The sequence below is a fragment of the Jaminaea rosea genome, assembly GCF_003144245.1.
Source record: "Jaminaea rosea strain MCA 5214 unplaced genomic scaffold BDZ90scaffold_2, whole genome shotgun sequence".
Lineage (NCBI taxonomy): Eukaryota > Fungi > Basidiomycota > Exobasidiomycetes > Microstromatales > Jaminaea > Jaminaea rosea.
The window spans coordinates 1,464,799-1,487,231 of NW_020289976.1; the positions used below are offsets into that span (position 1 = coordinate 1,464,799).

At 62.9% G+C, this 22,433-nt stretch overlaps 8 protein-coding genes across 8 annotated transcripts; 4 read left to right on the plus strand and 4 right to left on the minus strand.

Annotated features, from left to right (window-relative positions):
- Positions 1 to 24: 24 nt before the first annotated feature.
- Positions 25 to 1,911, plus strand: BDZ90DRAFT_258766 (hypothetical protein; the record flags this gene model as incomplete). The annotated part of the gene is made up of 1 exon (XM_025508100.1): positions 25 to 1,911. The coding sequence occupies one exon, from the start codon at positions 25 to 27 to the stop codon at positions 1,909 to 1,911; it is 1,887 nt and encodes a 628-aa protein (XP_025364477.1).
- A 119-nt stretch (positions 1,912 to 2,030) lies between these two features.
- On the minus strand, positions 2,031 to 6,820 carry BDZ90DRAFT_121432 (putative ATP-binding multidrug cassette transport protein). Its single transcript, XM_025503292.1, has 2 exons — positions 6,422 to 6,820; positions 2,031 to 6,348 (listed from the first exon to the last, which is right to left on the minus strand). Exons 1-2 carry the CDS (start codon positions 6,625 to 6,627, stop codon positions 2,151 to 2,153), a joined length of 4,404 nt encoding a protein of 1,467 aa, XP_025364478.1. The 5' UTR covers positions 6,628 to 6,820; the 3' UTR covers positions 2,031 to 2,150.
- Positions 6,821 to 7,820: 1,000 nt separating this feature from the next.
- Positions 7,821 to 9,071, plus strand: BDZ90DRAFT_258768 (hypothetical protein; the record flags this gene model as incomplete). Its single annotated transcript, XM_025508101.1, has 1 exon — positions 7,821 to 9,071. The coding sequence occupies one exon, from the start codon at positions 7,821 to 7,823 to the stop codon at positions 9,069 to 9,071; it is 1,251 nt and encodes a 416-aa protein (XP_025364479.1).
- An 89-nt stretch (positions 9,072 to 9,160) lies between these two features.
- BDZ90DRAFT_249809 (TPR-like protein) lies at positions 9,161 to 12,781 on the minus strand (the record flags this gene model as incomplete). The annotated part of the gene is made up of 4 exons (XM_025507671.1): positions 12,656 to 12,781; positions 10,586 to 12,559; positions 9,352 to 10,492; positions 9,161 to 9,306 (listed from the first exon to the last, which is right to left on the minus strand). Exons 1-4 carry the CDS (start codon positions 12,737 to 12,739, stop codon positions 9,161 to 9,163), a joined length of 3,345 nt encoding a protein of 1,114 aa, XP_025364480.1. The 5' UTR covers positions 12,740 to 12,781.
- Positions 12,782 to 13,850: 1,069 nt separating this feature from the next.
- On the plus strand, positions 13,851 to 15,182 carry BDZ90DRAFT_258770 (hypothetical protein; the record flags this gene model as incomplete). The annotated part of the gene is made up of 3 exons (XM_025508102.1): positions 13,851 to 14,295; positions 14,358 to 15,101; positions 15,172 to 15,182. The coding sequence occupies 3 exons, from the start codon at positions 13,851 to 13,853 to the stop codon at positions 15,180 to 15,182; spliced, it is 1,200 nt and encodes a 399-aa protein (XP_025364481.1).
- A 39-nt stretch (positions 15,183 to 15,221) lies between these two features.
- On the minus strand, positions 15,222 to 16,552 carry BDZ90DRAFT_230706 (hypothetical protein). The gene has a single exon (XM_025505578.1). It carries the CDS (start codon positions 16,415 to 16,417, stop codon positions 15,314 to 15,316), a length of 1,104 nt encoding a protein of 367 aa, XP_025364482.1. The 5' UTR covers positions 16,418 to 16,552; the 3' UTR covers positions 15,222 to 15,313.
- Positions 16,553 to 16,740: 188 nt separating this feature from the next.
- On the minus strand, positions 16,741 to 19,579 carry BDZ90DRAFT_249814 (OMPdecase-domain-containing protein). Its single transcript, XM_025507672.1, has 5 exons — positions 19,298 to 19,579; positions 19,113 to 19,224; positions 18,877 to 19,010; positions 18,392 to 18,812; positions 16,741 to 18,309 (listed from the first exon to the last, which is right to left on the minus strand). The coding sequence occupies exons 1-5, from the start codon at positions 19,502 to 19,504 to the stop codon at positions 16,853 to 16,855; spliced, it is 2,331 nt and encodes a 776-aa protein (XP_025364483.1). The 5' UTR covers positions 19,505 to 19,579; the 3' UTR covers positions 16,741 to 16,852.
- A 313-nt stretch (positions 19,580 to 19,892) lies between these two features.
- Positions 19,893 to 22,394, plus strand: BDZ90DRAFT_249816 (WD40 repeat-like protein; the record flags this gene model as incomplete). The annotated part of the gene is made up of 3 exons (XM_025507673.1): positions 19,893 to 20,423; positions 20,481 to 20,805; positions 21,760 to 22,394. The coding sequence occupies 3 exons, from the start codon at positions 19,893 to 19,895 to the stop codon at positions 22,392 to 22,394; spliced, it is 1,491 nt and encodes a 496-aa protein (XP_025364484.1).
- Positions 22,395 to 22,433: the final 39 nt, after the last annotated feature.

Consider the following 22,433-nt stretch of genomic DNA (forward strand, 5'->3'; position numbering starts at 1 on the left):
TCCGGCGTCCTCTCCGGCGCCGCAATGACGCAAGACCTCACTTCTCACCTCCTCCGAGCCTACTTCACCGCAACAGATTGGGACCCAACGCAGTCTTACCTGCACCTCACATCGTCGTCGTCCTCGATCCTCCTCGACTTCCCCATCCCAGCGGGTCTGTCCCTCTCCCTCTCCTCGTGCTCCTCCCCCTCCACCTTCTACTCTACACATAGACTACGAGCCCTCCCTCATCTCGCCGGCTCGCTGGGCTATGTCTTCGCGCGGACCGAACGGCCCCTAGACCTCGAGGGTGTGGCGGGACCTGCATCCTCGCCTCCCGACGAGCATGGCAGCAATGATAGACTACAAAGTGTACTGGAGCGATTTCGCATCGTCAACGAGCCGCGTCTCCCGTCCACTTCCTCGGCGTCGTCTTCGCGACCTGGCAGGGACTACCTCCTCTACGGAAGCTTGCACGCCCCCTCCTCCCGCCTCGACGCTTTATACACAACGCGGCTCAGCCCTGCATGGAACCTCATCCTCACCGCCTGCTCCTTCCCACCGCGAAGCCACAGCTACGCTCCCGCCTACATGGGAGGCGCAGGCGCAGGCGCAGTTGGCGGGACGGGCGAGGGATCCAGCTCAGCGGTAGCGGCGCAAGGCCCTACGGCTCCAGGGGCGACGAATCTTCAGGTGACGGTACAGAACGATACGGGGCGATGGTTCAACGAGTGGAGCTATAGTGTCGATGATGCGCTCTGGGGATTCAGGACTATGCATCACTTCGGACCCAGTAGCAGGGGACACAACACCGCCAGCGATGTGGATACCAGTAGTCCCTCGCACTTCTCCTCCTCCTCCTCCTCCTCCTCCTCCTCCGTCGGTCCAGGGCTGCGCGGTCGTTTCTCCGCTGGTGGCGAGCTCTTCTTCTCGGCGGCAGAAAAGAGTGCTGGCCTCTCCACGGGAGTACGTTTCACTACCCTGCCCGAGCCGCACGCCTATGTTGGGGGTGCACCGCCGAGCCAGCCGCCTACGACGATCACGGCTACGCTGAACCCGATGATGGGGCATATGAGCACGGCCTACGCCGCTCAGCTGGGCAGGGATGTGGTGTGCTGCTCGAGGTATGACTTCAACGTCTACTCGTACGAGAGTGAGTTGACCGTTGGTGGGGAGTTTTGGTTGCGGGGTGGGGGTAGGGGCACTGTGAGCGCGGCGGAGAAGGTGTTGGGCGTGGAGAAGGGATACGAGCGCGGGTTGGTGGCAGCCACGAGGGAGGCGTCGCTGCGGGGCGTAACGGCGCCGCAGGCTAGCACCAGCGCAACGCAGAGTAGCGCCCCTCGTACGGAGAGGGAGCCCGTACCCGACTCGTCGCGCAACGCTTCTCTCCGGGACGTACCCGTGCCCGTAGCCGTGGAGCAGATCAGCAAGCCAGCAACGTCAGCACCGCCATCACCGCCATCACCGCCATCACCGCCATCACCGCCATCACCCAGCGTTCCCTCTCCCCTCACCCCGTCCTACCACTCGCGCACCACCGTCTCCCCACCAGGCTTCCACGCGCCGACCTACCTCCCCGTTCCGCCCACCAGTTCATCAACGGACACCACATCACAACCTCGCGCCCTGCTCAAGTCCTCTCTCAACCTCTCCACCTTACTCCTCTCCCTCCTCTACCAAGGCTCCCTCTCCAACGGCTGTATAGTTCGCGTGGGGCTGCGCGTTGACTTGCTGCGAGGCGCGGGAGCGAGTGGAGTGGGTGGGCAGGGGAAGAAGAAGGGTGGTGGAGAGGCTGGTGGGGCAAAGGGGATACTGCGGGGAGTGGGTATGGAGGTAGTCTATATGGGCGGTGGGGAGACGCGTACACCCGAGAGGGAAGCGGGGGCAGCGCTACGATCGCGGCCGGAGGTCGTTGTCGGTCGTAGGAGTTGATGGAAAGTTGCGCGCGCGCTCAGCATCGACACGAATATACCACTTCCCATTCACATATAGAGCCTGTCACTCAAGATCGCTGCGCGGCGAACGTGATCCGATTGAACTACGAGCGGGCAGGGAGGGAATACACAAGAATAGATGGGGGATGGGGTAATGAGCGGAGCAGGGCGTGGGGAAAACGAGTGCAAGTCTATTAGAGTGAGGAAAGCAAAAGACAAGAGCAAACGCGCCCCTCGCTAACGGTTGGAGAATTTGAGGTAAGCGGTACACAGCAGCGTGACCGCGGTATTGAAGACGGAGAAGGCGAGCAGCACTCCAGCGTCTCTCCCACGCTCCCCAAAGGAGATGCCGAAAGCCGAGTAGAACTCCTGACCACTCGAGTAAGGGCAGTACTGGCAGTCCATCGTTGCGTTCGGGTCCACGAGGTACCCTCCCGCTCGCGCGAGATACTCTGCCGCATAGGCGCCGCAAGTCTGGGATGCTGGCGGGGAGAAGACGGAGAACTCCCCCGGGGCGCATACGACGGGCACGCCCTCGAGTACGTCGGCGATGAGGGGCGAGATGGCGAAGCGGATCGGGTTGACTTGGTAGAGGAAGTCGCTGTAGAGCTTTGAGCTGAAGAGGTTTGGTGGGGTGAGGATACCGCAGGTGAGGGAGAAGATGACGATCAAGAAGGGGGTGAAGAGCGAAGCCAGGTAGGCATTCTTGCAGAACGAGGCAATGGCCGTTCCGATGGTGATGGCGAAGAGCTCGGTGAGGAAGGTGATGACCCAGAAGTAGCCGGCGCGGTTCGACGACGAGGGGAAGCCGACGAGATAGTACTCTACGACGAAGAAGACCGTAGCGCACACAAGGGCGTAGGGGAGCTCCGAAATGAGCTGTGTGGCCGCAAAGACGGTGCCAGAGAAGGTCTTTGACGTCTCCTCTCGGATCCAGACGGAGCGGGACATGATCCAGAATGGCTCAATCTGCGCCATGATGATAGCCGGGATGACTGCGAGGATGAAGAGGGCAAAGAGCTTGTACTGCAGCTCGGCGACGCTGTTGCCCAGCTGGAGGAAGATAAGACCGGTGAGCAAGGCAAAGACAAAGTGCTGGACGACGCGCGTGTACTGGTAGGTGGGTTGGCGCCATGTGCTGAGCATGGTGCGCTTGAGGGCGACCTTGAACTGATAGATCCAGGGAGCGGCATACTCGGACTTGCGGGAGTGAGGGGCAGCAGCAGGCTTGTCGACGGCGTCGCGGTTGAGCTGTTCGATGGCGCGCAGGTTGTCCTGGTGCATCGACGACTCGCGGTACCAATCTGCCCAGTCCTTTGTTCCCATACGAGGCTGCGAGCCCGCTCCAATGGCGTCGAGCATGAACTCGGCCGGGTTGATTCCAGGGGGGCACTGTGCGCCACGCTCGGCAAAGTAGTCGATGACGTGGCATCCCTCCTTGCCGACTGGGCCGTTGTAGACGACCTGTCCGCCGCGCTGCAGGAGGAGAAGGCGGTCGAAGGTCTCGAAGAGGAGGGAGCTGGGCTGGTGGATCGTGCAGAGGATCGTCTGACCATTGTCGGCGAGCTTGCGGAGTACGCGGCAGATGGTAAATGCAGACTGACCGTCCAGCCCTGACGTAGGTTCGTCGAGGAAGAGGAGCATCGAGGGCTTGGCGGCGAGTTCTACACCGATCGTAACGCGCTTGCGGTCGCCTACGCCGAGACCGAAGCCAGGGTAGCCGATGATGGCGTCGGCGAGGTCGTGCAGCTCGAGGAGCTCGATGATGTCCTCGACGTACTGATTCTTTTCCTCGACGGACGTCTCGTAGGGCTGGCGGAGGTAGGCGGAGAAGCGGAGAGCCTCGCGGACGGAGCACATGGGCTCGTGAATGTCCTGCTGCTCCGCGTAACCGCACTGGCGTTGGAAGGAGACGTCAATCTTCTTTCCAGCGATGAGACGGTCACCCTCGATGACGCCGATGGTCTTGCGGTCTGCGAGGACGTCGAGGAGGGTCGTCTTGCCCGCGCCCGAGGAGCCCATGAGAGCAGTCATTGTGCCGGGCACGACGTAGCCGTCTACGGAGTCGAGTAGCTGCTTCTTTCCGCCCTTGACGGGGACGGTGTACTTGAGGTTGGACCAGGTGAACGTCTCGCCGTATACCTCGAGCTTGGCCTCGGTCTTTTCGGATGCGCCCGAGCGGCGGTCAGCGAGACGCTTGTCGAGGGCCTCTTCCTCCTTGTTCGGGGGCTTGGTGACGGTCATTGCCGATGCGGAGGCGCCGCTGTTCTGGAACTCCATGACGAGGGCGACGATGGCGACGAGGCCAAAGAGGAACGCGAGGAGGATACCGACGTTGCGCCAGAGGTGGCCCTCGGAGTAGCCGAACGAGGCGGTGAGGTAGTTGATGCCGGGGATGATGGCCGAGCCGGGCGATGCGCCAGCGACGTTGCACACCTGGTTGGGTCCTAGTCCGTTGTTGTAGCCCGGTCCACTCGGAATGATGTTCGACCCTGCGCACGTGAACGTGGTGCGCTTGAACTCGTTGATCATGAGCGCTTCGAACGCGTAGAAGACTGGATTGAGGTACGAGACCCAGTAGAGCCATCGCGCCATGGCCGCCTGCGGGATGACGTAGCCTGCCCAGAGGACAAGGCCGGACATGACGATGGCGGCGAGACGGGCTGCGGTGTAGAAGTTCGTGGTGATGGCGCCGAACATGGTGAAGAGCGCGCGGAACGAATAGTACGCTATGAGGACGATGAACCACGCCGTGAAGAAGGCGGCGGCGGAGCGGTGTAGGCCGGACATGAAGTAGAGGATGATGATGAAGAGCGTCGAGCGCGGGATACCAAAGGGAAAGTCGGCGAGGAGCGCTGCGACGACTTGCGCCGAGGGGCGATAGAAGGCGAAGCCGGCTTGTCGTGCCAGGATGGGTCGACCGAGCATCATGGTGGGCAACTCGGCAAAGGCCGTGAGCGAGGAGAAGAGGAGCAGGATAAAGAGGTCACCACCGCGGGTGAAGACTCCGGCGGACGTGGTGGGCAGGTCGAAGAAGACGCCTCCGGCGACGAGGGCGAGGACGATGGATGTGACGTAGGACATGAAGATGTCGAACTTGTCACCGAGGGTCATTTGCATTTGGCGCAACCACAGGGCGTAGACCTGCTGAGCCCACGAGACGGTGTACTGGGAGCGTTTGCTGGTGCCCGTGTGCTTCTCGTGGCGAACAGCCTCCTTGAAGTTTTTGGAGTAGCCCTCGCGGTCCTCGTTGACCTCGGCGTCGAACGCGGCCTTGTCTTCGAGGACGCGCTGGTAGATGGTGCTCTTCTTGTAAGCCTCCTCGAGCTGTTCGGGCGAGCAGGCGACGTTGTTCTCGTCGCGCCCTTCTTGGAAGATGCGCTCGTACTTGTCCGTGCAGCCTGTGACGTAGTCGGCAGTGGTCTGTCGCGGTCGGTCCTCGAAGCCTAGGTCGATAAAGTACTGACGAGCCTGCTCTTTGGGCCCGTAGTAGACGCATCGCCCGTCGTCGATGACCATGACCTTGTCGAACTCGTTATAGATGACCTCGGAGGCTTGGTACAGCGAGACGAACATGGTGCACTGCAAAAAGTCGGTGAGCGTGCGCATCGACTTGGCGTAGTCGTACGCGGTGGAAGCGTCGAGACCGCGAGACGTATTGTCCCAGCTGAGGATCGTGGCGTTGGAGCAGAGAGCCTCGATGATGGAGACTCGCTTGCGCTCACCGCCCGAGACGCCGCGCACGGTGGCGCTGCCCACTAGGGTGTGCTTGGTATGTGGGATGTTGAATGCCTGGAGCATGGCGTCGCGGATAAGCTTACGGAACGAGGAGCGCGTCTGGTTGGGCAGATTGAGGGCTGGCGCTTTGAGACGAAGTGCAAAGTCGACTGTGCGCTGGACAGTGAGCGTGGCGTTGTGCACGTCGTCCTCTTCCGAGTAGACGACTTGGCCGCGATATCGCTTGTCCATCTTCTTTGCGTCGATGCCTCCGTAGTGTACGTCTCCGTCGACGCGGATGAAGTTTTGGCGCTTGTTGGCGATCGTCTGGAGGAACGTCGAGCATCCAGCGCCGGGTCGTCCAAGTACCAAAACCATCTCACCGGGTCGAGCAGAGCCCGTGAAGCCTTGGAGCAGCTTGCGCTCCTTGACCTTGACTGGGTTGATGCCAAAGGTCTTGAGGATGGAAAAGATGGGCCCGATGAGCTCAAAGACGGCCATGCGCGGGATGGTAGGCACTTTGAGATCCATCGAAGCGGTGCCGATGGTGCTGACATTTTCCCAGCTTACGCCGATGGCCTTGCGCGAGAACTTTTCCTCGTCGTCGCCGCCATCTTTCTCGCCGCCGCTGGCAGCTGCGAAGTTGCTACGCAGCCACTGGCGCAGGTCGAAGACTTGGTAGTAGTCGGAGCCCTTTTCCACGTCCGAGGCCTTGTGTCTGCGTGGCGCGGGGGCGTGGGTCAGCGTCACGTCAAGGGGTCGATTCTATTCTGCCACGCTGAGCCACGCACTGCTCTCCGCGGATCTGAGCTTCGGCATTGTCGAGGGTCTCCTTTGCTCCTGCGACATTGACCTCCGAGCCGCTGCCCTGCGTAGGCGAGGCGCTCACGTCTTCGCGGTCGTGCTCCTCTTGAGCTGAGATCTGGCGAGCGAGGTGGTCCTGCGTGCGGGCGAGGTCATCGCGGGGCGCCGCAGGGTCGTAGTTGGATGTAGCCATCGCGACGCGAGCGTGGCGACTGCGTGACGAGTGCGTGGCGAGTGCGTGAGTCTATACGAGAAGAAGAGGAGGCAGTGTGGGTTGCCTGCGCGGCGTAGGTGTGCGCCTCGTACGACTAGATGTAGCGATTGGTTGCCGCGACGATTGTTGAGAGGGATCGTGGAAGTCGTGGGTCCACGTCAGCGGTGCCTTTATTTGGACAAGGATCTCAATCGTAGTCGCAGGTCCACCTCTACGATGGCTACGCTCAGTCGGCGACGACGATCCGATTCAGAGGGCGAATCTTTGTCAAGCTCACAACACACATCGACCCGATGCAAGAGAGCGAGGCGAGCGTGCGGCGCACCGCGAGGGCTCAGCTGATGCGGGCGCACCACGAGTGTGGCACAAGAGAGAGGGGCGGAAGTGCGGAGGGGCGGAGGCGCATGTCCGCATGGGAGCATGACGACGAGGGAGGGCGGAGCTGAGGGCGTGCGCACCCGAAAAAGGCCGACTCGAGCGAGCCATACACGCCACGACGAGCTCGTCGATTGGTGAGTGAGCGAGCGGAGCATCCCCATGACTTGGCGGCGCGCGATTACCATGCTAAATGGAGGCGACGACGATGAGTGACGAGTGACTCGCACTGGTTCGACACACGATTAGCAACACTATCGACGTGTCTGGTCTGGTTCAACAACTCAACTTTGTTCTTCTTCTGGCCGGGCGGATGGTTACTCACGCGCGCAGCGTACCTGCCTTTGCGCTTTGCTTTTTTGCCCTCGTCCATGTCGTTGACTCCTTGGGATCTCGGGGCGACGATCCCGGAGTCGTGACTACAGATTTCCCCCCTGCGCGGAACAACCGCTCGCAGGCCAGGGCGGGCAGGCAGGCAGGCGTGGGTAGGGCGACGACGATGCGGCGACCAAGCTGCGTGGCTGAGCTGGCGTGCGTGGCTCACGTCTAAATCTGCCCGAGACCGAGACGGAGCAGCAGGTGAGCCCGATCCGGTCCAAACCATGGAGAGAGAAGAAAGGCAATCTCTGCTGCCGCCGCTGCGCTGAGCGAGCTCGCATTCAGATTACCTGCTCTCGCCCACTAGGCTCGAACCACGCCAAGAAGGCACACACGGCGGCCGACGAATGACAAGAGACGGAGACAGATCGCCGTAGTCCTTCTCGCCGTCGTCATTGGCTCGCGAGATCAAGGCCAAGATGAAAGAAGACGAACAAGACCCGAGAAAGGGTCTTACGGGCGGGGGCGGCGCCCGGAGTGACAAGGGCAAAGGCCGCAGCAGCGGAGACGACGGTAAGAGCGGGGCCCAAGTACCATCAAGAAGCGGCAACGACTCGCGCTCGTCGTCATCGCTGCTAGGCTCGGCGTTGAGCGGACTAGGCCAGGAGGCGTCGTCATCGCTGTCCGGGCTCATGGCGGGGCAGGGTAAGGCGGCGAGTGGCAGCGGTAGTAAAGCAGTCGAATCGTCAACGTGGGCGGCCGATCAGCGGCAATGGGCTCCAGATGGCGATGGTGGGCGAATGGATACGACGGGCCCACGACAGGGATTTCGCGCAGCGCCCTCCGTGCCAGCAGAAACCTCGTCCTCGCCGACGTCTACGTCTACGGCGTTGCAGCAGCTGCTTCACGACCCTTCGCCACGGTACAGCAGCCGCGAGACGCTTGAGCAAGGTTTGCACGATATTGTACGATCGCAGAGCGTCGTCTCGCAAGAGAGTGATGCCCCGCACGCAGCGCTCCTCGACCCAGCCTACCACGAAGCATGGGCGCGCTCCCTGCCAGCGGCGGACCTCTCCTCCACCCTGACCGCGCGTGACGACGCCGAAGCTACGCCCTCCTCCCTCGTCGAGGCGTGGAATCGCGCCCTCCCTCCCGCAGCAACAGCAACGTCGCCGCCTCGCGTTTGCCCGCCGACGGCCGAGGAGCCTGGGGGCTTCATGGCTCTCCTTGCTGCGGAGGAGGAGAAGGAGTACGAAGAGATGATGCGACCCTTTGATCCGCAGCGGGCGCAGGCAGACAATCCCGGCTTTGCGCTGCCTCCTCCAGATCTGCAGGCGGCAACGTCTGCCGGCTCGAGCGAAGCGATACGGCCTTACTTTCTTGAGCGGGATTGGAAGGAGAAGGCCGCTGCGGACCTGGCTGGGCTGCGGGAGCGTCTCGCGGGGCAGAGTGAGGAGGGGATGACGAGACGGGAGAGACGTAGACTTTTGCGCCTCGTTGAGCGGGATTTGGCTGTTCTGGCCAGCAGGCTGGAGTACACGGACGAGGTGTGGCTCAACGAGGCCAAGGAGGCGCCGCGGGGTGCAATGCGAGACGATGACGACGACGACGACGACGAGGAGCACGCTGGGCAAGCCGATGCGGACGCGGAGGCGGAGCTACAGGATCGCAGACATAGAGCTCTCGAGCGTTTGGCGGGACTACAGCGTCACCTTGCGGGGCGCCTCTAGCACGCACGCAGCACGCAAGCACGCACGCACGCACGCACGCACGCACAAGATGCAATGAATGGTATTGAAATAGAACATGACGCTCGCGGCTACGCCCCAATGACGAGGTACTTCTCGTGGAGAAGCCTGGCCGCACGCCCGTTGCCGTTGATCGTGTAGATGAGGGCGAGATTGTACGCCGCCTCTCGATACGGGTCGAAGCCCGTCGTGCCCTCGCCCGCGTCCAGATCCATCTCTCGCCCCTCCTGCCCCTCCTGCCCCTCATTGGCGTCATGCCCACGCAGCACGGCCTCGTACTGCGGGACGGCCATGTGAAGCAGCCCAACAGCGTGAAAACCTCTCCCCACATTATAGCTAGCCTCGAGCGACGCCCTCGATACGCGACCTTGCTTTGCGCCCTCGGCGTGCGCCCCAGTCAAGGCGCTTGCCCCCCTCAACTTGCGGTAGAGCGTCAAGAAGCCCATCGCCTGTACGAGCAAGTGATGTCGATTGTCCACCTGTCGATTCGTCATACGCGCTAGACAGCAGCATGCCGCGGCTAGGCAGACGAGCGGGTCGCTCGGTGCACGGGAGTAGGCGCGCAACGCGTAGGAGAGGGCGGCTTGGTAGGATCCGGATGCGATGAGGAAGAAGGAGTAGTACAGCTCGGCGACGGGCGTGAATTTGGTCGGGTAGGGTTCGGCGTGAGCAGGGGCGGGATTGGGCACCGAGGTGGTGCCGTAGTTGTAGGCAGACGTGGACGTCGCGCCGTCGTCGCCTCGCCCGCTGACGCTGGGAGTGCGGTCGGAGGCGGATCGGTCGGAGGCTGATCGGTCGTCGTCATCGTCGCTGTCCTCATCGCTGTCTCCACCGTCGTCACTCCCGCCCAACGTCGTCGACCCGGCCTTGGAGCTCGTCGCAGCCGAGTACGCTCGCATACCACCCTCGCTCCCTCCTTGCTTGAGCACCCTGCTATTCCCCAACTTCTCGCGAATGACGTAGCGTTTCTCCCCGTGCGTCCAGCTCCACGGCCTACCCGCCACAAGCGCCTCGTGCGTACGCATGCGTCGCACGACCATCTTGGCAATGCGCGTCTCGGAGAATGCGTCCAAGCCGTAGAAGCCCATGACATGCCCGAGCATGGCCTGGACGCGGAGTGGGCCGTTGTTGAACTGGAAGCGGAACATGAGGTAGCGCATACCGTCGACGGCGGCATGGTAGTCGCGCGCGTAGAGGGCGCATGAGGCGATGCAGAGGTGTAGGGCCATTTTGCGTGGCGGCGGGCCCGCGGGTTGCGCAGGCGACGTCTGGGCCATGGGAAGGGAGGTGGACATGAGGGTGAGGAGCTGGTGGGCTTCTTCGTGCTTGCCCGTCTTGGTGAGGAGGAAGGAGTATTGCATGATGAGGGTGAGCCAGTCGTCGAAGTGGATGCCGCGGAACGTCTGGCGTGCGCGCGAGAAGGGCGAGGATGCCAGCGCGAGAAGGCGAGGCTCGATGTTAGATGGCGGAGCGAGAAGGCGCGCGCGCTCACTCACCTGAATCTCCGGCCTAGGTGCTGCCCCGCTCACGCCGCTCACGCTGCCCGCCTCGCTGTGCGTCGTCGTCTCGTCGAGCATCGTATCCTGAATACGCGAGATCAAGTTGTTGACACGATCGTCCGTATTCAGCTGTGCGTTGGCCCTCTGCCTCGCGAGCCCAACAGCCGCTGCCGCCTCCCTTCTATCAGCCCTCCTAGCCCCAGCTCCAGCCCCCGCGACGCGCCCCTTGGTGCCATGACTCTTGCGCGGGAACAGCCACGTCATGGATCGATAGCCGTCGATGAGTCGCTTAGCCAGCTCGAGCCATTCCGCCACGACGTGATGGCGATAGTCGCGCTCCTCCCTGTCCACGCCCGGGTCGATGCCGTGACGTTCGCGCGCTGGGCCCGACGCCGACGTGCCGTCCGTGACGGGCATCGTCTCGCCGAGGGAGACGTCGCTGCGCCACCATCCAGGCACAAAGACTTCCGGCTCGCGATCGCGTAGACGGGAAAACGCCAGCTGAGCCTCCTCCTCTCGCGCCTTTTCGAGTCGCTGGATCTCCTCGGCACGGATGACGCGCCTACGCCTGCCACTGAGCGGCTGTGTACCCTTTTGTGCCTGGGCCTGCGCCGAGTTGAAGAGGGCGAGGGCGGCGCGCGCCGACTTTGGTACGCGCGTGCGAGCGCGGCGAGGTGCGGCGGCGCTCGTCTCTCCCTGCTCGTCGTCGTCGCCCTCCTCTGGCTGACCGTACACCTCGCTGATGAGCCGAATCGCATCCTCGCGTCGATCCTGATCCTCGTACACCTCGGCCAGCTGGATCTTCACCTCGGCGTTATCCGGTTGCGATTGCAGTACCGCCTCAAAGCACGCGGCTGCGCTCTCCAGCTCGTCGAGGGCGCGATTGCACACCCCGACTTTCACGTACAGGGAGGGGATCTGTAGACTATCCAGCGCGATCATTCGTTCCAGCTGCACGAGGGCCTCTTCGAACTTGCCATTGGAGATGTACAGGGCGAGCAACTCCTCCCACTGGGCGTGCAGGTCGTGCGGATCGGTGGAGGCGAAAAAGTGCTCCGAGTGGCGAAATGCCTCGTCCCAGTCTCCCATGCGGAGTCGGGCAAAGGCTAAGCGTAGGCGAAATTGTGGGTCCAGCTCCTCGTACACGGGCGCATGCTCTACGCGACGGCCGAGCTCTCCAGAGCGTGCGGACTCGTCTCTGTCCAGGTCGAACTCGCGATCGTCGTCGAGCACGTCGTCCCACCACGTCTCGTGTGCTCGACCTTGCAGCCAGCGTGCGCCTTGGCGGACAGTGTGCAGCGCGTTGAGGGGCTCGTTGACGATGAGCATCAGGTCGGCAAGCGTAGCGATCTCGCTATTGCGGTACGAGGCGAAGCGAAGCCCTTCTCCGCGGGTAGGATTGGGGAAATGCTTCATGTTGAAGTCGCGCGACTTCTCGAGGAGGGAGATTGCGTCCGTTGGTCGGTCCATTGAGAGGAGGAGGGGCACAAGACTGATGAGGACCTCGCTGTTGTGGGGGCGGACCTTGAGGAGAGCCTTGAATGCCATCATTGCCTCGCGTTGCTCCCCCAAGTCGGCGAGGAGGTGTGCCCGATCCCACATCACGTCGAGGACGTCCGCCTTGCCCTTTTCTCGGCTGGCCTTGATTGCCTGGTCGAAGCAGTAGAGCGTCTGTCGAGTATCGCCTTGCTGCTCGCTCTCGTGTGCGAGGTCGACCCACAGCTCGGGGGCGCGAGGCGTGAGGGTGGTCGCGACGATGCGTGCTTGGAGGTTCTTGTCGCGTAGCCCCTTGTCTTGGAAGCAGAGGGCGAGGGTGGACCATGCGCTGCGGACGGTGGGCTCGATGCGGATGACTTCTTCGAGGAGGGCGATGGTGGCGTCGGGTCCTTGAGTGATAAAGGCCGTGTTGGCTTGGGAGAGGAGGCGGGAGACGTCCGAGGAGAGGTTCTGTTCGCGGAGGGCGCGGCGCATCTTTCGTGGCGGCGAGACGGATGGGCGTGGCGGCGAGACGGATGAAGCATCAGCGGGGGCCGTCGATGCGCAGCTTCGCATGGGCCGCTAACTCACCTTCTTGCGCGGCTTCTTGAACTTGCTCAATCCCATGAGATCCTGGCGGAACCCTTCGTCGTCGTACTCTGTCGCTTGGCGCATCAAAGCAGCTCGGCCACGCCTTCCCCTCCCACGCCCGCGCCCACGCCCACGCCCGCGTCCCCTACCACGCCCTCGACCACGCTGCGACGCCGCCGCCTCCTCCTCCTCAACGTCCTGCGCCTCATCAGCGAGCGTAGGCGCGCTTGGCTCTTCCGTAGAAGTGGAAGGTGCTATCCCCTTCATGAGTCGATTAAGTTCCTCCTCTTCAACTTCCTGCTCCTCTTGCTCTTCGTCATCCTCTTCGCCCTGCTCCTCGCGCATCTGCTTTCTCATCAACCTATTCTTCTCTGCCAATTCTCGCCACTTGTCCGCCCCTAGCGCATCAATTGCCATCCTCTCACGCTGACTGCGCGTCAAGCCGGAGCTGTTCTGCTGGCTTGGGTCGCCCTCGCCATCTTCTGCGAGGTGGAGATCCGCCATGAAGCTCGCGGTGCTAGAGCTGGGCGCGCCTTGCCCTCGTCCTGCTCGCTGCCCGCTCCTGCTCTTCCCACGTCGACGGCGTCGCCTTCGTCGCCCCTCGCCATCCGACTCGAAGTCATCCTCGTCCTCGACGTCGATCTCGCTACTACTCTCATCCCCTGCACGTTGCCGATGGTCTTCTGGGTCGAATTCGCTGCCGCTGTCGAGCTCACCCTCGAGGAAACGCTCGAAGCGTGAATCCTCTGAGTCTTGCGAGTCGTGGGAGGCTGAGCGCGAGACTGAGCGCGAGCGCGAGGCTGCCTGGCCGGATGCTGAGCTTGCCGCGGAACGCTCTCCACTGGTAGAGCGGCGTAAAGAAGCTGAGGCGAGTCGATGTGGACGGGAGGAGGAGGATGGGCCTGCCTCGGCGCCGGACATGGCGTTGTCGCGGCGATGCGAGATGGCAGGGCGTGGTTTGTTGCAAGGAAAGGCGGGGCGAGGTTGCGTTGCGTGGTTGGATGCATCGACTCGACTTGGATTTCGATTGCTGCCACTTTGTTGCCTCGCGTCGTGCAGGGCGGACTGGCGGGGCGGGGCAAGGGCGCGGCGTGGTTGCGGTTGCGCTTGCGGTTGCGCTTGGGCCACGCCTTGACGAGGGGCCAAAGTGACTTTGCGTTGCTTTGCAGCTTCTCGTTCTCCCTCTCCCCACGAGATGGCATCCACCAACCTCACCCCGATCTTCCACTCCCTCGCCGCCGGCTCATCATCATCTGCACCCCGCGCACCCCGCGCATCACCTCATCGTCCCCCTTCCACGAAACCCAAAGCCCTCGAAGCATGGCATCGTCGCCGTCAAGCCGAGGCTCAGTGGGATCAAGAGGCCGGCAGACTACGCGCGCATATAGCCAGCTTGCAGCTCTTCGTCTCCAATGTGCGCAGGGCGTATCTGCACAGTGGGCCAGCACCGAGAGTCTATGGCGGCGACGACAATGATGGCGAGGCACAGCAGCGCGAGATAGCAGGGCCGTCTGACGTGCAGAGCTTCGATGCGTTGAGTTGGTTGAGTGAGGAGCAAAAGGATCAGGTTGACTTGCACCTCAAATTGGCATTGGAGAGGAGCGTGGCGAGATTGAAGGAGATTATTCGAGCCGAAGAGGGTGAGTGCGCGGCGGGGAGCCAATAACGACATCCCACTCACCCTTCGCGTGCACGCTCGCAGCCCGTCAATCCTCTCAACCCACCCCGACCACTTCCTCCTCCGCGCAAGGCTGGGCCCGCCTCTTATTAGCTCCCTCCCTCTCGCCAACCAGCCTAGACTCGACGGAATACTCCACGCAATTGGCAGCACATCGCCAAGTGATCACGGGCAGGCTCGGCGCCGAGCTCAAGAGGGTTGGGGAACGAGTGGGCCTCATGCAAGAGGCCAGGGTGCGCGGTAGAGAGGAGAGGAGTGTGGGCGCGAGTGCGAGGCAGAGGAGGAAAAGAGATCAGGAAGTCGGAGCAAAAGCTGCCGCGTTGGAGGGGACGAGCAAGGGGATGCAAGGGAGCACAGCGAGCTTCCGTGCTACGGGCGCGGGCGCGGGGGCGGGGCCGAGTGGCCTACCCCCCGACTCTGGCTCCTCCTCCTCCTCTGGCCCAGACTCCGAGCTCACCCCCTCACAAATGCAGCTCTTTGCCTCGGAGTCCTCAGCCCTAACCCGAACCCTTCAATCCGACCTCGCAGCCGTAGAATCCGTAGCTTCGACCCTCTCTACGATCAATGAGCTGCAGAGTACGCTCATCCACCACCTGTCCGTGCAGGGGGAGACGATTGGGCATTTAGCGGGGGAGGCAGGGGAACAACGGGCTGAGGTTGAGGCGGGGAATAAGCAGTTACTTCGAGCGAGCGAGAGGGGGAGGAGCGCGAATCGATTGCTGGGGGCTTTGTTGGTGGGGAGCGGGTTGGGGGTGTTGTTTTTGCATGGTGAGTGGGGGTGAATACGCTGAGTGACACGTGTACAGGCGTACTGACGTCAACTACCCTTGCGACACAGTTATGGACTAGGCGTCGCACGCGTGCACGCACGCACAAGAGGATACGATCACGACATCATCGTTTGAGAAAGAGCAAGAGCGCGGTGTGTATGAACAGGCTGCATTCAATCATCGATATATCAGCGCGGCGCACGGCGCAGTCTAACCTCGTCGTCCAGCAGCGCACCCCGCACATCCACACCCCTTCTTCCTCCCCTTGACTGAAGCTCCATCGCGATGCCCATGTCCAGGCGGGGGAGGCGGAGGAGGTACGGTGCCAATCTCTAGCGGCGCCCCAGCGGGAAGATGGAGTACGGCTGAGATTTCCTTGTACTGTTCGCGCGGGAAGGGAGGAAAGGGACGTTGCTCCCCGTGAGAAGGAGGAGGGGGTGGGGAGAGGTGGTCTCGATGGTGCTTTGGGGGAGGACGGAAGATGCCTACCGTCACGCCGCCGTGAGGGGCGGGGAAGGTGCAGATGTCGAGGTTGCGGGGCTTTCTCTCCTCGCCATCATCTCCATCACCACCAGCCGACTTATGCTCTTTCTTGGCGGCCTGGCGAGTAAAGGTTCCCATGATCGTAAAGGGGTGACGGGGAGGCGCGGGGGCATGCCCATGCTCGCGCTCGTGCTCGCGCTCGTGCTCGTCAACGTTGCCCAGATGCAGGGGCGCGGAAGGCTCATGTCTCCCCATCTCGTCCCTCACAACCTTGACCTCGGAGCTGAGCAGACTCGTGTGGAGATAGATGGTCGGTCCGCGAGGCGGAGGCGGAGGGGGGCCGTGACGATGGCGGCGAAGGAGACCACCAAGCCAGCGCCACGCATGGGCACCGCGATGAAGGGGCGGGTGAGGTGGGGGCGGGTGAGGAGCGGCCAAGGGGAGGGAAATGTTCACCTCCTCTCCTGCAGGGAGGGGCCAGCATTGCAAGGGTTGATGGTGCGGTGGGCCTCCAGGCGGAGGAGGCGGGGGACCGTGACCTGGTCGATGAGGAGGGGGAGGGAACCAGGGGAACGGTCCTCGGTTTTCCCCACCACCGTGCGAGAGGTGGGAAGACGAGTCGCTAGGTTGGAAGTGGTAGAGGAGACCTCCTCCAGCAAGAACTGTTACGACGAGGAGGAGCAAAGCCTTGATGCTTGCCTGGCGACGACGTTGCGTGCGTGCGTGGTCGAGGCCGATGATGAGCTCCGTAGCGTTTGACTGGCTAGCCGCCTCGTGGTAGGTGGGTAGATGCCCCGCCATGAGCGGTTGCTGCTCTTTCTCGCTCGTCATGAGGGTGTGGTGGGTTGGGTGGGCACCTCAAGCTCCGTCTCCCCCCCTTCTTGTATCTTATTCGACATGGCGCCGCATCATCGCGAGGGTTCATCGCGGCGACGTCTTCTTTCTCGCCGGTCGTGCCATGCAGTGCGGCCGTCGGCGGGCGTGTGGCGTAGCGTCTAGCGTGCCGCCGACGTGGACCGCCCTGCCCCGCCCGCCTGCCTGCCGCTTCGGCAGAGAAGGCTGTGCGCCACCGGCCGCCGCGAGGCGTGACCCAAAGGATAAATCGAGGCAAGGGCGCCGCTCTATTTGCGATCGCTCATCGCACGGACGTCATGATACGCCAGGGTAGGATCGGGATTAATACGAGGTTCAGACGAGAGCGCTCATGCGCGAATAAATGGGCGGGGTATGCATGAGGACGAGAGACCGAGGGTTGAGCGACGAGAATCACCAATCGAGCGGGGCAGCTTGGCCAGCCATACTCGCTGCGCTCGCCTCGCCCGCCTCCTGCTCCTCCTTGATCCCATGCGTGGGCTGGGGAAGAAGCACTCCCGTACCGTCCGGTCCCTGCACTTCAACCTTGACCTTGACTTCGCCTCCCTCGCCGCCCTCCCCGCGCTTCACCTCCCCCCGCTCCTCATCCAGAAACACGACCTCCTTCCTCGCGCTCACATCCCCCACCTTTCTCCTAGAAGGACAAAGCCTCTCCTTGCCCAGCTCGCACAAATCGCACCTCGGCCCCACGGGCACGCACACCACCTGTCCGAACCCCACGAGCGTCTTGTTGATCGTTTGGTGTAGCTCCTTGGGCAGCCAGCTCTGCAATACCAGTCTCGTCCCCTCTGGATCGTTCGTCTTGCACCACCCGAGGCGGTTGGAGAGACGATGCACGTGGACATCCACGCCGATGCCGACATTGAGGCCCCACGCGGCCTGCAAGGTGAGGAAGGCCATCTTCGGCCCCACGCCGGGGAGGGTGAGCACCTCCTCTACAGTACGCGGCACATCCCCTCCAAACTTGTCCTGCAAGATCAACGCAGCCGATCGGATGTACCCGGTCTTTCGTCGCCAGAAGCCCACTTTCGCAATCGCCGTTGAGATCTGCTCGTCAGACGCTTCGAGGATCCCGCGCAGGCATAGCCCGTTTGGCAGGTCTTTCTGCAAATTGCGCACAGCCTGGGCGGTGACCTCATCCTTTGTCTGGCTGCTCAGCATCAGGCTGACCAGCGTCGTAAAACGAGCTCGCTTGTCGCGGTCTTCCTGCCCCTCGTCCGTTCCACGCGCAGGATCCGCTTCGGAGGAGGAGAGGGCTTCACATCCCATTGTGTCTACGGGAGCGACGATGCGACGACGTTGTGCTGTGAGGACGTCGAGTTGGGCGCGCCATCGTTTTGGGGCTGGCTTTATCTCGGAGGCGTCGAGCTCCAGCTTGATTGACTTGGGGTTCGTCTTTTGCGGGGAGATTGAGAAGGGCGATGATGACGATGTGGGCTTGGCGCAGGGCGTGGCTGCGCCTTCGTCGTCTTCGAGCTTGATGCTGCGGCGGCCTTGCTTAGAGGCGGGCGTGGAGAGCGTGGTCGTAGACGTGGACGTAGCCGCACTCGCTGCCGTCGATCGCGTGCGCGTCCTGCTCGGGCTTGCTTGTTGCCCCTCCTCCCTCTTGACTTGGGAGCGTGTACGTAGGGTGTAGCTTCGCGAGCCGGGCGAGTTGCTCGACGGCCCCGCTTCTAGGCTCGCGGCTAGGGCTGCGTCGCCCGACGTGTCTGCGAGGGGAGGGTCCCGCTGCTGAGCGCTCGCGGTAGCAGTGGGGACGAACAGCCGTCTCTTGGCCGGGGACCTCGCTGCGCCGAGACTGGGACTTGCGGCTCTCTTCCCTCTTGGGCTCGGCCTCACTCGTGCTGCGGCTGCGAATGCGAACAAGTTTGCTTCTCATTAGACTTTCTTGCATTGCAGATTACTCTCTCCTCTGCGCCCACACCTACGCACCCGCCCCAATTCTCTTCTGATACGCCTCCCACCCTGCCTGCTTGTAACGCTCCGCCTGTTCCTTGACACTGCGCAAAGCGTGCTGCGGATCCTTCTTCCCCTGCTCCGTCAACAAGCTGCCGTAGATGCCGCGTCCAACGATGATGACGTCGCACCCTTTTACGCGCACCACCTCGTCCGGCGTGCGATATTGCTGCCCCTTTCCGTCGCCGGTCACATCGAGCCCTACGCCCGGGGTGAGGATGAGGAAGTCGCGATCGCCGTTGGCGCTGGACGGGTTGCGCTCGTGAATGCGGTCCATGGCGATGAATCCGCACGTGAAGCCAGTCGTATCCTCCCGGGCAGCGCGCACGCAGGCGGCACCGTACTCTCCGCCGGCTAGGTTGCCTTTGGAGCTCATCTCGGCGAGGAGGAGGAGGCCCTGTCGTGGTGTGGGAGTTATTTGTCAGCATGTATGGATGGAAGAGGTAGACGCGCCAACTCACCCTCCCCAACAGTACGCCCACTGAGGCGAGACCGTCAATGATACCTGGCCCTGGGACGAGGTGAGCGTTGGTGATGTGAGACCAGGAGGCGATGCGATGTACGCCCGAGGAGTACTGCAGCGAGACGGTATTGCCTGCGAGAGAGCGCGGCGAGCGCAGCGGGGGAGGGGAGCGAGCGAGGGGAGCAAAGGGGGTAAGGAAGCGTCGACAGGAAGGGGAGACGCGGATCTACGCACCGATATCCGCAAACTTCCTGTCCTCAAAAATCACAAAGTCCTTTTCTTTGCTCAAAGCGCTGAGTCTCTCAACGAGATCCAGGTCAAAGTCCTCAACGATGTCGATGTGCGTCTATGCGGGCGGCGCGAAACGTGACGTGAGTACTGCACAACCTTCTCACCTGACCTGCCGTCCCTCCGCTCACCTTGACCATGCATACATCCTCGGCAACGGCCTCAACTACCGCAAGTAGCTCAGCTTTCGTAGTGACATCGACGCTGACGGCGAGGTTGGACTTCTTTCGCTCGATGCATTCGAGGAGGTGGCGCGCTGCTGGGTTTGTGAAGTGTGGGATGCGAGAGGCGTACGATTGCGAGGCGTGAGAGCTCGACGACGAAGAAGAGGAGGCCATGCCTGGCGAATGAGGCGAGTGAGGCGAGTGCGGCAAGGCAGGGCAAGGAAGGAAAGAAAGATGAAAAGGCGGGCGGACAGGAACGAGGAGAAGACGCGGAGACGCGGAGACGCGGAGAGAGAGGCGCGGGCGCAAGCGCAGGGCGGAGGGCGGACAGAGATTGCTTCCTCGTCTCGTCTTGATTGATTGCTGCGACGACGCACAGGCGGCATACACTCGAAGGTTGCGCCTCGCGTTGTTTCCTTTTCGACTCTCACTTCACTTCGTTTCATTCGCACGGCGCGCGCTCGCCATGGACCTCGACGACATGGACGACGGGTCAGACTACGAGCAATATCCGAATGGCCAACGAGCGGATGACGAGGAGGATGAAGAGGAGGAGGGACAGATGGACGACGAGGATGGGGATGCAGACGCGGATGAAGGCGAGGAGGATGACGAGGCGGATGAGGATGATGAGGAGGACGACGATGACGACGATGATGACGACGAGGACGAAGATGACGACGACGATGACGATGACGCTTCGGACACCTCGGAAGGCTCGGACCCCTCTGAAGGCGGAATGGATATCGACACGCCCGCACCTCGCTCCAATTCGCCAACGTCTTACCTGCGCAAAACACAAGCCCGTCTTGCTGCGAGTCACCCCTCGCACACGTCCCTCCACGCCAAATCGTACGCCATCGAACCGCTCGCCGCCCTTCCCCACTCGGCGCACGTCCACGCCATGGCCCTCTCCGGTGACGGGTCCGTCCTCCTCACGGGCGGGTCAGACGGCCACGTGAGGCGATACGATGTGTACGGGACAATGAATGGGCGGAACATGCTCACGCTGGGTGTGAGGCATGCGTACGTCGAGGGCATCACGCGAGGTGGGGTGTTACATTCGTGGTGGGGAAACGAGGAGAGGAATGCGGTGCGCGAGCGGAGGCGTGGTTCCTCCAATTCGGACGAAGAGGAATCGGATGACGAGGACGATGACGATGAAGAGCATCGTCCAGTAAGCGCTGTCCACTCCCTCGCCATCCAGCGCGACGCTCTCTGGTCGCTGAGCGGGACAGCCTCTGGCGCCATCAATCTTACGACTCTCCGTCACGAGCCTGGAGTTACGCAGCACGTCTTGCGCAAACATCGTGGGCCCGTATCTGCACTTGCGCTTGGCGGAGAGGCGGAAAGCGAGCTGGTGAGCGGTGGGTGGGACGGTGGGTTGCATCAGTGGGATCTGAATACTGGGCAGGTGGTGCGCAGCTACGCCGGGTGTGCGGGGCAGGTTTCGGGAGTGGCATTCAGGCCTGCTTGTGGGGCCGGCCCGCAAGGGAGGAGAGGGTCGAGCACTGTGGCGATTACGATGCGGAGGAGCGAGGGCGCGGGGGATGGCGCGGGGGATGGCGTGGGGGATGGCGCGGGGGATGGCGCGGGGGATGGCGCGGGGGAGGACACCGAAATGGCAACGCAGGCCGGGCCCAGCACTCCGGCGAAGAGGCGGCGTTCCACCCCACGAGCGCGCTCGACTTCAAAGCCCCCGGAGCCAAAGCCAGAGTCAAACGGCGACGGCAGCGCAGATGCTAGCTCCCTGGCTCGACCTTCAGCATCAGCAATAGCACCAGCGTCAGCGTCAGCATCAGCGGCAACAGCAGCAGCCCCCTCCGACGCAGCCCCCTCCGACGCAGGCCCCTCCGGCCCGGCCCCCTCTTCAGAGGACCTGGCCTTTGAAGCCGAGTTGCAGGCGAGCCTCGGCCTAGATGCCAGCGGTGCAGGACAAGGTGGCGAAGACGACTTACCGGACCTGAAGCCTGCGCAGGGGGAGCGCAAATCGAAGGAGAATGGCGGATCCTCATCATCACGGCGCGGGTCTACTGCGGAGGACCGAGACGGCGAGGGGGACGCCGATAGTTTGTTCGGTGGGGCCAGCGAGGAAGACGCGGAGGAGGACGCAGAGGCGGAAGCTGATAGCGAGGCGGACGCGGACGCAGACGGCGATGCAGAGGATGATGCGGACGGGGATGACGATCAACCTCTCGCTCGTACCACGCGCCCTGACGGGGTGGCGACTCCTAGCGCGGGGGGGATCAATCTGCCCGGCATAGGGACGGGAAGCAGTGCGAGCGCGACAGCTCTGCCCCTCCCCCTCCCTACGGCGGCCAGCACCCAACCTGGCCCAGGCGCCAGCGCCAACGCCAACGCCAACGCCAACGCAGGCGCATCAAAGCTCAAGCCTCCTCCGGGCCTCACCGACACGCTCGACTTCAAAGGGGACTACTCGACCTTTAGCCAGGACGTCTTCATGGCCACGACGCTCAGCGGGCAGGTGATGCTGTACGATCGTCGCGTCCCCACGCCCGGCGAGCCCTCGCCCTCACGAGGCGTCCTCGCGCTCCCTCTACCCGCTCGCACCCCACCGTGGTGCTCTGCAGCAATCTGGGCTCCTGACGGGGATCGCATCTACGTTGCTCGACGCAACGAGACGGTAGAGGAGTGGGACGCGCGACTTCTGCGCGGCGGCGACGAAGTGGATCGCTCCCTCCCCTGGTCGGGGCAACGACGATCCTCCCCGCTCCATACGAGGACGCTACGCTTGCCTACCTCCTCGGGACCGGTGACCGCACTGCGTTTCATGCCGAATGGGCGACACCTGGTTTGTGCGAGTACGGATAATGTGAGGTTGTGGGATTTGGACAAGACGCCGGGCGAGAGTAGTGGCGGCGGCGGCGGCGGCGGCGCGGGTGGAATTCCGTTTCGCATCGTAGCGGGTCACCATGGTGGGGCGATTAGCTCCTTGTTGGTAGACCCGACGGGCCGTTTCTTGTTGAGCGCGAGCGGGGATAGGGGGTGGGAGGGGGGATCGACCGAATGCGTGCTGGTGGGCGAGATTAGCGCGCACGCCTAGGCGCGGGGCGAGGCGCGCGTACGGGCGAGGTGCAATTTG

Excerpts from the sequence above, each read along its gene's own strand:
- BDZ90DRAFT_230706 (XM_025505578.1), bottom strand. The coding sequence starts at position 16,417 with ATGACGAGCGAGAAAGAGCAGCAACCGCTCATGGCGGGGCATCTACCC.
- BDZ90DRAFT_121432 (XM_025503292.1), bottom strand. The coding sequence starts at position 6,627 with ATGGCTACATCCAACTACGACCCTGCGGCGCCCCGCGATGACCTCGCC. Across the intron at positions 6,349-6,421 it reads GCTCAGATCCGCGGAGAGCA|ACACAAGGCCTCGGACGTGG; the intron begins GTGCGTGGCTCA and ends CGCGCCACGCAG.
- BDZ90DRAFT_249814 (XM_025507672.1), bottom strand. The coding sequence starts at position 19,504 with ATGGCCTCCTCTTCTTCGTCGTCGAGCTCTCACGCCTCGCAATCGTAC. Across the intron at positions 18,813-18,876 it reads TGGGCGTACTGTTGGGGAGG|GGCCTCCTCCTCCTCGCCGA; the intron begins GTGAGTTGGCGC and ends ACACCACGACAG. Across the intron at positions 18,310-18,391 it reads TCAGAAGAGAATTGGGGCGG|CCGCAGCACGAGTGAGGCCG; the intron begins GTGCGTAGGTGT and ends TCGCATTCGCAG.